Below are 13,648 nucleotides of genomic sequence, written 5' to 3' on the forward strand. Positions count from 1 at the left end.
AAAAAACAAAAATACATTCTATTGTATGAGCCACATCAGTTAGCATCATTTGACTGAATATTCTACATCACCATGGCAATCTAGCATCAGTTGACAGAACATTCCAAATTACCATGGAAATGACTGCATCACAATACCAGGCAGCCATTGCGAGTGTACCCATGAGTTTACCAGTCAAATAGATGCGGTGAAGAGGTCAATGGAACGCAGACAGTGGGAGCTAGAAGAACGATGCCGGATTGGTGCAAATTCAACAAATTTGATTTAAAAAAGTGGATATTCGTCAAATCCATCATGATTGATGTATTGTAACAGGCCCACAATGTGGTTACTAAATAGCTACATGTAACAGAGAAATCAGTGGTGGTAGTCAAAGTCGTTTTTTAACTGCAGTACTGTTGATTGGTGACGATGACAATAATTTTTTGGGGAGTTGACATCTATACAAGCATTATATTCTGATTTTTACCTCAACATATTGTGAAATACACATACAAACATTAGCCTAAATCTATCCAAATTTTGCTGGGGGGCAATGAGGAGATTTGGGATCTTTCCCGCATATTTCCGCATGTGTTTCCATGGCATTTCCATTGTTTGGGTCGTGTTCCATTGACCTCTTTACCGCATCTTTTGCCAGGGTCAGAGCTTCCAAGCCCTCTCTATTCATTCTATTTCTATGGTGCTGCCTGCCTACCACAGCTTGGAGTTCCAGTGAGATGGGCTATTATGATGTAAGAGGTAGAGGAAGAGATGACCTATGAAATTATCTGTCTGCATGCATTAACATGGTCATATTTTTCAAACAAACACACAGGCAAGCCAAGATTCACCAAACTAAATATTTGCAAGGCCAATGACCTCGAGGACATTGGTCTACAGGTAATACAATCTGGCGACCCCTAACCCAAAAGAAACCTGGTCTGTACATAACTGTAGAAGTTTGAAATGAATGATGTTCTGTAGATAATGTCTCCGACTGCTGATATTGGTGCACTCAATCTATCAGCCAACAACAATAAAGCACTGTACGAATGTCAGTTTTCAAAGATCTCCATTGTTTGCACCTAGGTTTACTTATTATAATCAATCATAAAGGCATCTTAAAATACAGTTGAAATAATTGTAACATGCTAAAATTGACTAAAATGACCTGTCATTATACGATAAGGCCCTGTGTCAAATGGCTCTTGCCTAATTTATATAGAATACATAACAACAAAAGAACAATCAGGTATAACAGTCTTTTTTTATTCTCCATTCCAAGCCATCAATGAATATTCCTTACTGTTTGCACCATTATAAAAGGCCAAAACTTTTCATCCATTATTTTGTCATGTAGTTAAGGAAAGATATGTGAAAGTCTAAGTTAGATCACTATTGAATGCTATTCCGATAAAACATTTTTAATAATCATCAGGCTCACACACAAAGACAAGACTACTCATTCCATTCAACATTTCCAATGTCAATGTCACGTTTTTTTCTCTCTGTTGTACAGTTTTTTGTTGTTGTTGGTTTTTACTATACTACTCCCTCAAATGTTGCTGGCTTTCATCTCACCACAAAAGCTGCAAACACAGGCTGCCCCTCTGCAATGACGTGTGGGGCACAAAGACTCAACACTGCAACCATCTCTTCCTTCACATGTACCTCACTCCCCCTCTCTACACTTGAGTGGTTGTATTTCCTTTTAGTTAACTGGAAACTCCTTTGCCATTACAGACATTTTTATATTTATCTTCAGAAGCTTGTGTTGGAGGTTTTTTCGGATCATTAGGGACTTTAGGGACACATTTATATTAGCTTCAGACCAAGTCAACAGCCTGACTTATTGCCTCACCGATTGCCTCAGGAATCTGGATGTCGCCAGTCAGGTTCAAGTCCTTTTTTAATTCACAGTCAATTTGCACCTCAACGGCATCCTCTGGCTTGTCAATGCCATTGACACATTCCTTTTGTTGTGGCTCCGGGGCAGACACGGCAGCCGGCTCGGCTGCCTGCTCCTGACACTCCCCATTGACCTCAGGGGCAGAAGGCTCAGCAGTAGCCTCCTCTGCGGAAACAACTTCCCTGTTGTCCAGCACAGCCTCCTGTGGCCCAGCGCTGGTCTCCTCTGCAGCAGCAGGTGCAGCAGATTCTGAAATGATGATCTCCGGGATGAATTCTGCAATGTCGGCAGCCTCTGGCTCTGCTGCCTCTGTTACTGCATCAGCAGCTTCAGGTTCAAGCTCTGCTACGGATTCTTCTACAGGTAGGGGGAGCTCTTTAGCGGCTGGTTCTGGGACGGTTTCTGGTTCTGCGGCTGCCTCTGTGGCTGACTCTGACACAGCTTCTGCAACTGATGAAGGCTCCTCCTCCAGTGCGGGTGAAGCTGCTTCTGCCTCTACTGGTGCCTTGGGCACAGCCTCAGGTTCTGGGGCCTCCCCTGTAACAGTCTCTGTTTCAGGCTCTGGAGCTGCAGGCTCAGGTTCTGTAGTGTCTGCCACCTCTGTGGCTTGTTCTGTAGCCTCAGAATCCTTTTCTGGTGCTGCGGCTAGGCCCACAGAGGCTGCCGCAGGCTCTTCTGGTGCAGGCTCTTTTGGTGCTGCCTCGGGCTTTTCTGGTGCTGGCTCTTTTGGTGCTGCCGCAGGCTCTCCTGGTGCATGCTCTTTTGGTGCTGCCGCAGGCTCTTCCACTGCAGGCTCTTTTGGTGCTGCCGCAGGCTCTTCTGGTGCAGGTTCTTTTGGTGCTGCCGCAGGCTCTTCTCGCACAGGCTCTTCCACTGTAGGCTCTTTTGGTGCAGCTGCTGTTTCGTCTAGTGCCGCTGGTTCTTCTGGTGCCTCTGTTTTATCTGGTGCTGTTACAGGTTCCTCTGGTGATGCTGCTGGATCCTCAGCTGCAGCAGGTTCTTCCAGTGCTGACACTGGCTCTTCTGGAGCTGCAGCTGGTTCCTCTGCTACTGCTGCAGGTTCTTCCGGTGTCGACACTGGCTCTTCTGGGGCTGCAGATTCTTCTGGTGCTGCAGCTGGTGCTGGCTCCTCTGGTGCTGCAGCTGGTTCTTCTGAAGCCACGGGCTCTTCTGCTGTTGGCGCTGGTTCTGCCGGTGCTGCCACAGGTTCATCTAGTACAGCCACTGGCTCTGCGGTGGCCCCCTTGGCCACAGCCTCAATAGCTGACAGGGCCTCTTCTGTCGCTTCTGTGATGGTTACCGCTGCCAACTCCACTGCTCCCTCTATCGCAGCAGACACCTTAGGAGCATCCTTCGCTACCAACTCAGCGACAGGAGCTGGTGCTTTGCTCTCCACGGCATGGGCCATGGCCTCAACGGCACTCACAGCAGCCACAGTAATCTCCTCTTTCTTGTCTTTTGGGTCGCTGACATCGTACCCCTTCTTTTTCTTGCTCAGCTTGCCTCCCATGGTGTCTCCTAAAAGTGAAAAATAAAATCAGAATGACTTAACAAGTGTGACAGGTTGTTGCGTTTGATAATCCATGCATAGCATATATCAATTTCCTTTAATTACCCACCACAAACCTCAATACCGAGTTAAAGCTGAATAAAATTCAAAGCATTGCAATCATGCCAACATAGTGCCGCCTGTCTCCGTTGTAAGAAAGCACTCAGTCGGGCTTTAAAGGGGGAAGGCATTTCAATCTGGAGACCACACTCTGCCAAATACTTTTGACAAAAAGACAAATGGGAACTGCATGGGAACTACTCCAGGTTCTCAACTATCCAGTGCTCTTGTATAAACCACAGGACAAGAGACCCTCTCTGGAGACTTAGGTAATGTTATTATGTGCCAAGTGAGCCTCCCATTCTACTGTTGCCCTTTAATGGTCTGTTTTAGTTGTACACTTATTCCCACTGGTATACTTTTAGAATAGCAGGTTAGAGGCACAGTTGGAGGAGGAAGGAGGACTTGAGTTCACAAAATGAAGTTAAAAAACACAATTGTTTTTAGCTATGGGTTTTGGGAACCTATTGAGCACTTGTTGTGCATGACTAGGACCTGTTCAACAAGCCTGGTGAAAATTATTGTATAATCTGCTAACCTTATATTGCTTTCTAGTGCACTGTATATAAATAAGTAAGGAAAAAATCAACGAGGGACTATGCGTTCTGTGGAAAATAATGAATGACGTGGAATGCCCTTTAACCAATCAGAAACGAGTATTGAAACAATGCCATGGTATTTTAAAAACGACAGGTTGGTGAGAATTTTGGGAGGGCTATGGTCTGGATTTTCTCTATACTTTAGTGCAAGGGTTAAATAAGATTCAGGCCAGGGTAAGCATGGATAAGATAACATGTTATTTTACAGACCACAAACTCCTGTTACTTTGCAACCACTAAAGCATGGGAATGAATTAAGGGATAATCAACAAGGGGCTATGCGTTCAGAGTGGAACTGACCTTCCACAGAGATGCATTATTTTCCAGAGAACGCATAGAGCCCAGAATTGATTATCCCTGTCATACCATCCATTTTATACTGTTTGCTTGTAGAAATGTGTTCAACATCCACTGAAGTAGCTAGCTAGCAAGTTTTCTTTTGATAGCTACAGTAGTTACCATGGTAACCAAACAAACAGACCGCTAATTTAGCTAACCAAGCCATCAGACTTTGCTGCTATTATGAAAATCGAATTCAACAATACCAATACTGTTTTCAATTTGACTTTTGCTTTCAAAAGCAGCTCAAACAAAACGTGTACAAATTAACTATATCCATTGATTTCTATCATGCAAAAAAAATACCCAAGGGGGTGTGGTATATATCCAATATAACATACTTAGGGCAGTTCTAACGCACGATGCAACTCGGAGTGCCTGGATACAGCCCTTAGCCATGGTATATTGGCCATATACCACAAACCCGAGGCGCCTTATTGCTATTATAAACTCGTTGCCAATGTAATTAGAGCAGTAAAAATACATGTTTTGTCATACCCGTGGTATACTTAAGCAATAAGGCATGAGGGGGTGTGGTATATGGCCAATATACCATAGCTAAGGGCTGTTCTTAGCAGGATGCATTACGGAGGGCCTGGACACAGCCCTTAGCCGTGGTATATTGGCCATATACTGCAAACCCCTGAGGTGCCTTATTGCTATTATAAACTGGTTATTAATGTAAGTAGAGCAGTAAAACTAAATGTTTTGTCATACCCGTGGTATACGGTTTGATATACCACTGCTGTTAGCCAATCAGCATTCAGGGCTGGAACCAAAAAGTTTATAATGTCTGATATTCCACAGCTGTCAGCCAGTCAGCATTCAGGGCTCCAGCCACCCAGTTTATAATGGGAAATAGTGCATGCTCTAGAATGCCCTTCAAGCCAATAGAAAGGACTATTCAACAATGCCATGGTATAATACTGAGTAGTAGTATTCCGAGTAGTAGTACTATACACCCTCCACCGATGACAACAAAAACATATAGCTAAACTATTTTAGCTATACATATAGCTTAACTAAGTATGTGTGTAGGGTTAACTTTATCACACGGCTCACACTCACAAAATTGTGTTTATTTTACTCCATTGCCATGCTTGTAAGAGGAAGAGCTAATTTCAACATACTTCAACTTCCCTTCCCCCTATCAGAAAACCGAGAACTGGAAGTTAAAATGTTATCTGATAGATTATGTTTGGTGATAATAGTACTCAATTATTCATTTATATAACAGTAGGCTGGCTGTCACAGAAAACAATATTTACCATGGGAATGGATATACTAAACAGGAATTACAGGTTACAGGTTTCTTCTGCCTGACATACAGTTTTAAGTGAAGCCAAAAGTTGGAAAATGATCAACATGCAGGCGGTTCTCAAAAAATGAAGCAAAACTAATCACGAACGGAACAATAGACTACGACATTTTCCCCAAGTACTTCGATTGACCATTATCCAAAATGTCCCAAACATAGTTGAATCTAATTTGTCTTTCTTGTTAGATAGGTGAGAGAGCGACTGCCATATTGCATATTTATTTGAACTGCAGAACACACGGGCGTGATCATAATAGGAGCTGTCCATAGTGCTGCATTAGGGCAATCAAGAAGGGATGGGGACAGAGGGAGCCATGCGGCAGGCTATGGGCTGTACAGCTAAATCCATGCTGATATCAGAGCAGCGATGGGTCCCCTCTACTAGGCTATCGGATAAACAGGCTTTCATATTCCTCCCAATTACTGTCCATATTTGAGGTTCGCTATAGCATGCGAATTAAGTTAATTGCACGAGTTATTTATATGTGTTTGACTCAATTAATTTCCTCGGTTTACATGACATTTGCCTATACACACACATTAAAAGAAAACAGTCAGACATTTCAAAAAGAGATTTCAAGATAGATCTGCCAAAAGCACATGACAATGCTCACAGATTGGGGAAGTACATGGAGCCTATAGGCAACGAGGTGATTAAATAGTACCGGTTTAGGGGTGTGAGGGATAAACCAATTACAGCAATATGATCACACACAGATTACTGTAAACACTACCGGGTAGCCATGTATTATTTTCTATTAAAACTCAAATAGGGCTGAAGACACGTTAAATTACGATGAAGGAAAATGTGCTGGTAAATTTACAACTCCTGTTGCACCAGCAAGGCTCTGAGAGACAGGCATCCTAGATGCCTGCTACAGAATGATGTTAACTGTGAAATCCACCTCATTATAAAAAATATAACTTTTATAGTTTGGATGGATGGCTGTCTTTGATGTTTGTCATTATAGAACAAATATAATTAATGATTAAAAACGACATATTATCGACAGGGAAGGCACACTGACTCCATCCCCCCAACCACATACCCCCGCTACTTCACTCTATCTTCACTGTTCGTTAATGTTGCCATGCCGTCTTGTGGGGCTCCACAGGCGTGTACACGAGTTACGATGGAAAATATGTTTGTCTTTTTTTCTATTAAGTTTGAATCTTGATTTGTCATCTTACTCTACACTTGATATTTTTTCAATGTATTACATAAATTGATTTGGGCACACACAGCCCTGTCACCTTGATGCTTCTGGATAAAAAAAAAGTCTACACCTCATAGCGCAGACAAATTGTTAAAATCCCAGGAAAGACTCTTTGGAACATCCACATAATAAAACGCAAGTCTCGAAGATGTTGAATGTGAAAATCCACGCACGCACCGGTAGGAATGCAAATACATGAACAAAAGAGAACAAAGGATAGCTTATCCAACTCTTTCTCCCTTCTCCATTCTTTATTCTCCAATTTACCACAACAGCAGGCTATATGTTATCTTATTTTCTCCAGAATAATAAAAAAAAAAACATACAAAAGCTGAAAAGTATAGATACAAAGTTCACTAACCTGGATTTCTGCCTTAAACCCAAACGGTAAGGAGAGTCGAGGAACTGATGTATTCCCTTGCAAGACTGAGCACGGACTGATAATAGAAATAATCTTGCGACTGAAAGCTGCACCAAAGTCCTCCTCGCTCCCTGAGGTGCAATCTAGGACTGTGCTTTTTTGAAGAGTGCCCCTATAGGTTTGCCAGACATCATTCGCTATCACAATCTATTCCACAATCTAGGAGAAAGTGGGGTAAATTTAGCATTTTTTTTACATTCAGCGCCACTCTGTCAAGGGAAATATAGTATTCTTTCTAACAAAGATATATAGGATACATATATTTCAGGATGTTGTGTATCCCTGGAAATATTCAGAATTCATCTAAACGTTACATTTTTGAAAACATACTGTAGCTTGTTTTCTCTTAGCATAATTTACCCCGATATTGGGTAAATTGAGTCGCAGGACAGGGTAAATTAAGCCACCTACACATTTCTGTACTGAATGAAATATGAGTATGACCTATCTCAGAGGAGGCTGGTGGGAGGGGCTATAGGAGGACAGACTAATTGTAATGGCTGGAATGGAACCAATGGAACAGAGTCAAATGCGGATTCCATTTGTTTAATGTGTTTAATGTGTTTGATACCCTTCTATTTATACCATTCCAGCTTTCACAATGACCCTGTCCTCCTATAGCTCCCCCCACCAGCCTCCACTGGTCTATCTTTATTTCCCAAACACAATTCAACACAATCACAATCCCTTTTTTGGGTTTTAATACATTTTAGGCATCTTTTAACACAGGCTTAATACCTAACAAACAATGTGCTTAAAAAAACAAACACTTTTAACATAGGCCAGGCACGGTTGTTACCTCATATCCCAGCGACAATGAAACGATACTAGCGCACACCGCTAACTAGCTAGCCATTTCACACCGGTTACACTCACCCCCCTTTGACCTCTTCCTTCTCGGCAGCAATGATCCGGGTCAACAGCATCAATATAAAAGTGTTGCTTCCATCCCTCTCCTTGCACCAACCTGGGCTTGTTACCTTTCCCTCCATAAAAGCCTAGCATAGCAAGGGAATCATCTACTTCAAGGTCTCAGCGTGAGTGACTTCACCGATTGAAATGCTACTAGCGCACACTACTAACTAGCCTGCCATTACACACTAGTTACACAAGGATACACTTTCACAATAGGTTTAGGACCTCATACAGCAGCTTATAGAGACCCCCAACTGATGTATAGAACAATCTTAAAATTATCTACTGTGGTGTAGATACAAGCATCATGAAACCTCTGAAGGATTGTACGCTTTTTTAAAATTTTCGCCTAAAATGACATACCCAAATGTAACTGCCTGTAGCTCAGGACCTGAAGCAAGGATATGCATATTCTTGATACCATTTGAAGGGGAACACTTTGAAGTTTGTAGAAATGTGAAATTAATGTAGGAGAATATAACATATTAGATCTGGGAAAAGATAATACAACAAACACAAAAAAAACAGTAGGGGATTAAACTGTATAACCAATTCCTACATTTGAATATAAAAATGGATTTCATCATACAAAACTATGCCACATTTTATCTCTGGGACCCTCAGGATGACACATCAGAGTAAGATTACTGAATGTAAGTACATTATTTACCTTCAGAGGTGAATGTATCAAACCAGTTGCCATGATTAAAGTTGTTTGTTGTTGTGCATTCTCCTCAAACAATAGCATGGTATTTGTTCACTGTAATACCTACTGTAAATTGGACACTTCAGTTAGATGAACAAGAATTTAAGCATTCTGCCCATATAAGACATGTCTATGTCCTGGAACGTTGGCTGTTACTGTTACCTCAGGCGTTGGTTCTCTGCTAATTACCCTGCAGGTTTCTTTCTTGTTCGTTACCACTGCAGAGTGCAAGAGTATCGTGGTGGGCTTTCCACTACATTGAGACATTCAATTCAGTTCCTTAACGGAGTAATTCCATCATATGGTGCTGTTTTTACTGCTTTGATATTAAACCGGTAGGTTATATTGCAGTTGGCGTAAAACAAAAACAAAAAAACAAATAAATCAAACCCATTACCTGGTTGCAGTTTTTTTGTCTGTCTGCTTTTCCTACACAGTTTTTCACTATTTTTTTGTAGAGGTACTGGGTATCCCTCACCAGGTTTCTATTCCTCCAAGCGGGTCACAACATCAGCTCTCCCAGGGTGTCGGACCCCTGCTCCGTGGCCTTGTTGGCTTGGCTGAGCTTATGGCTTCCCTTTGTGACAGGTGTGAATGTGGCATCCCCCATGGGGATCCGCATACCTTGTGTATGCACTGCCTGTGTTTAAGCCACGTGGAAAGGGCAGTGGAGCGCCCTACTGGATGCCAATTTTGTGTGGTGTTCTCAGAGCACCTGCGCCTGGCGCGATTGGAGGCCATGCGCGAGTGGATTGGCCAGGCTCGGGTTCAGGCTGGGGACGAACTCCCTCCCTCAGGAGTGGTGCACCAGCGAGCTGTTAGTACCTCTACTGGGCCCAGTTCCCCTCCCAGGAAGCGTGACCGGAGCCACCGCAGGCAAAGCCCATCTGCTGCCAGTCCTGGATGGGGGCAGGAGTCGGACCGCTGGGACCACCTTAAACAGAGGCTGCATGCCCTGCGTCAGGAGGTTGATAACTTCGATGGCGACGACAGCTGTTCCCTGTTGGCCAGTGATAGGCTGTTCCTGGGGGACGATGCTGGCACTATTCACCACCGTGAGCGGGGCAACCAGGCTGACAGGCCATCAGAAGCAGGCAGCGGGGCTTAATCACCCCGCCCAGCGGCTCGAGGGGCTATGAGGAGCTTACTCACTCGGGTTGCCACTGCACTGGACATCAAACTGGTGGACAGTGATGACTCTCCATGTCATCTCTGCCAAGTTCCACGAGGCCTTGCAGGAGAGCTGGGCCTCGGCCAGGGGGTGCTTCCGACTCACAGCAGAGACTGGAACATGGAGTTATGTTGCAGGCGCAGAGTCACTCAGCCTCTGGGGAGTACGCGACCATGGACACCCTGATAGTTGCTATGGTCCTTATAGGGCACACGGGTCTTCCCTGTTTTTTGCAGAGGTACTGAGTAATTTATCCCTCACGAGGTTCCTATTTCTCCAAGCAGGTCCCGGCATAAGCTGCTCCATGGCCTTGTTGGCTTGGCTGAGCTTATGGCTTCCCTTTGTGACAGGTGTGATGGTGGCATCCCCCCTGGTGGAACCCATGACTGAAGCCAGGACCCCCCAGAGTCTTTGATCCCTGCCCCATCGCCTCATGCTGAGGGATGACAGCGGGGAGGGGCACAGCGTGCGGTGAAGCAACAACCTGTCAACCGTCACCGCCATAGGGACGTGCCTGGGGACCCAAGTGCTTGGGGCGCCAGAGGAGAGGCAGGACCCATGACACACCCTTCCCTAGCCTCGGCTGCTTCTCCCGGTCTCTAAGGGCAAAGTGGGAGGAGGGTGTGGAGTCCCACTGGGTGTTGTCCGCAATGATCAAGGGGTACCGACTCCAATTCCGGTGCCGGCTCCTGTTCTTCAGGGGCCTTTGTGTCTCCACGGTGGCCGACCCCCTGAAGAAAACCCTGTGGCTGGAGATCGCCTCACTCCTGTACAAGAGTGCCATCCGCAGGATCAAGACATCAGAACAGCTAGGTGGGCTCTACTCCACTTATTTTGTGGTCCCAAAAAGAGATGGATTCTGGACCTCCGCAACCTCAATGGGTACTTGAAGGTACTGAGGTTTTACATACTTGCCCAGCCCACGTGTTTCAGGCTGTGTCCAGGGACCAGTGGTTTGTGACGCTTCCATGTTCCTGTTCACCCAGGTCATTGGCAGTACCTCCGATTCATTTTCGAAGGGACGGCTTACGAATTCATGGTTCACAAAGTGCACAGAGGCTGTCCTGGCACCTCTCACGTCCCAAGTATTTTTGATTCTCAATTATCTGTGCCCCAACCAAGAGTCTGTCAGACAGAGACGTGCTCTGACCCACATCGGCAGGCTGGGCATTACTGTAAATGACAAGAGTCGTCTGACGCCAACCCAGAGGGTGGCCTTCATTGGCATGGAACTGGACTCAGTCCTCATAAGAGCATGCCTACCCACCAAAAGGGTACAGGCGATCTAATCTTGCCTCAACCATTTTCAGCAGGGGTGGGTGGTATCCTCCCTGACCTGCCAATGTCTGTTGGGCTTGCTGACGGCGGCCTTGTTGCTGATTCCCCTGGGCCTGCTCCATCTCCGGCCTCTGCAACGGTGGTTCAACTCCCAGCAGCTGCACCCGAAGTGCCACCGTCACCGACAATTGCGGGTGACCGCACAGTGCCTCAGGGCACTGGGGGGCATGACCAACGGCCAGTGGCAGGCACATCAATACACCAGAGCTCCGAGCTGTACTGCTGGCCCTGCGGTCTTTCCTTCCATATCTGAAGGGAAGACATGTCCTGGTGAGAGCGGACAACACCACAGTGGTGGCTTACATCAACCATCAGGGTGGACTGAGGTCTCACCGCCTTCATCTTATGGCACAGGAGCTCCTTCTCTGGGTTGAGGGACGTTTAGCGTCTCTACACGCAGCGTACGTACCTGGCATCCTGAATGTAGCAGCGGATATGCTCCCGAGGTAGGGCCCACCACCTTGGGACTGGAGCCTACATCCTCGGGTGCTGAAGCACCTGTGGGACAAGTTCGGAAGGGCGCAGGTGGACCTGTTTGCCTCCCTGGACAATGCACACCACCCCCTGTGGTACTCTATGTTGGAGCCACCAGGGCCTTTGGGCTTGGATGCTCCGGCTCCCGATTGGCCAGGGCTAGAGCTTTACGCATTCTCCCCTTTTCCACTGATTCAGGCTGTGCTGGACAGGACCAGGATGGCGGTGGTGGCCCCATACTGGCCCAGACAACCCTGGTTCAGCCTTCTCCTGTCCCTGTTGTCTGGGACACCTTGGCAACTGCCCCTGAGACCTGACTTGCTGTGTCAGGCCGGGGGAACTCTGTGGCATCCGAGACCGCACCGCCTCAGTCGGTGGGCTTGGCCGCTGAACGGCACCAATGGTCCATGTTAGGACTACAGGAGGACGTAATAAACACCATGCAGAGTGCAAGGGCACTGGATACAACTGTGGCATACCAGTTGCGCTGGCGGTTCTGCTTTTGGTGCACTGGTATTGAGGTTGTGCCCGAGTCATGCGGGGTGCAGTACGTCCTCCAATACCTGCAGTCTCGCTTGGATGAGCGCTTGGCAGCCTCTACACTGAGAGGGTATCTGCATGCCATGTGGGGTGGATGGACAGGCCAGTGGGGAGCCATTCGTTGGTCTCCAGGTTTATGAAGGGGGTTTGTCGCCTGCGTCCAGCTAGGACCCACTCAATGGCGAGCTGGGATCTGGATGTGGTCTTGGCAGCTTTGGAGAAGATGCCTTTCGAACCGTTAGAATCTGCCTCCCTGAAACACCTCTCTATGAAGGTAGCTTTCTTGGTAGCAATTACTTCCATGATCTTTCGGTAAGTTCTGAGTGCCGCCCCTAACCTTCATTCCGCCCAAAGGTTCTGTCAGACAGGCATGTGAACATCCCTTTTTACCCTACCAGCAAAAACATTGTAATCAGATTACAGATACTTTTGAAAAACAAGATGATTACTTCGAGGATTACTTTTAAATTTCGAAAGGATGTTTGCAGGGCTAAAAAATTGACACTTCTCTGTTTTCTCAATGACATTCAAATCAGCATTGAAAAAAGGCGCAAATTTAACGTGGTTCCACCTGAGCGAGTCTGACCACAAGTCAGAGACCAATATGATGACACACCAAATCTGTTTGATGGTTCACAGTAAAAGAGCAGGAATAGGCTTTTGTAGGCTACAGTCCAAGTTATGTCGTCCAATGATGCGACTGCTGTCGGCATCCAAAGATGATCTAATTTGAATAAACGCTTGGAGGTAAGGATGACAGCAGAGGTGTAGTCTACGGCAATCCTGATATCACGGATATCACATACGGATATCTACATAGCGCATTGATGTGAATCCCACTGCTGCTCTCTGATTTACCTATTTGCACTTTACGAATTGTGGTTGTTGTGGATGGCTGTTCACACATCAAAATATGTATGTGAACCCAATAATGGTTGAATTCAAGAAGTTTAATCTGCCTATCAATCATTGTTGCGCTCTTGCAACATCTGCAGAGTGCGGATCCCAGACTATGGAATAAAAGTGGGGCTTCTATTGCTCAATCTAATTAATGCTGATAAAAAAAACAAATCCATAGGCCTAATGGACACATGCTCAAATTTGCACACT

At 45.7% G+C, this 13,648-nt stretch overlaps 1 protein-coding gene across 1 annotated transcript; it reads right to left on the reverse strand.

Annotated features, from left to right (window-relative positions):
- Positions 1-1,225: 1,225 nt before the first annotated feature.
- Positions 1,226-7,491, reverse strand: si:dkey-56m19.5 (skin secretory protein xP2). Its single transcript, XM_021585897.2, has 2 exons — positions 7,335-7,491; positions 1,226-3,409 (listed from the first exon to the last, which is right to left on the reverse strand). The coding sequence occupies exon 2, from the start codon at positions 3,399-3,401 to the stop codon at positions 1,809-1,811; it is 1,593 nt and encodes a 530-aa protein (XP_021441572.2). The 5' UTR covers positions 3,402-3,409; positions 7,335-7,491; the 3' UTR covers positions 1,226-1,808.
- Between the last annotated feature and the right edge of the window lie 6,157 nt (positions 7,492-13,648).

Source organism: Oncorhynchus mykiss, chromosome 26 (assembly GCF_013265735.2).
Source record: "Oncorhynchus mykiss isolate Arlee chromosome 26, USDA_OmykA_1.1, whole genome shotgun sequence".
Taxonomy (NCBI): Eukaryota; Metazoa; Chordata; class Actinopteri; order Salmoniformes; family Salmonidae; genus Oncorhynchus; species Oncorhynchus mykiss.

What these genes read in the sequence shown, in the direction of transcription:
- si:dkey-56m19.5 (XM_021585897.2), bottom strand. Translation starts at nt 3,401, where the DNA reads ATGGGAGGCAAGCTGAGCAAGAAAAAGAAGGGGTACGATGTCAGCGAC.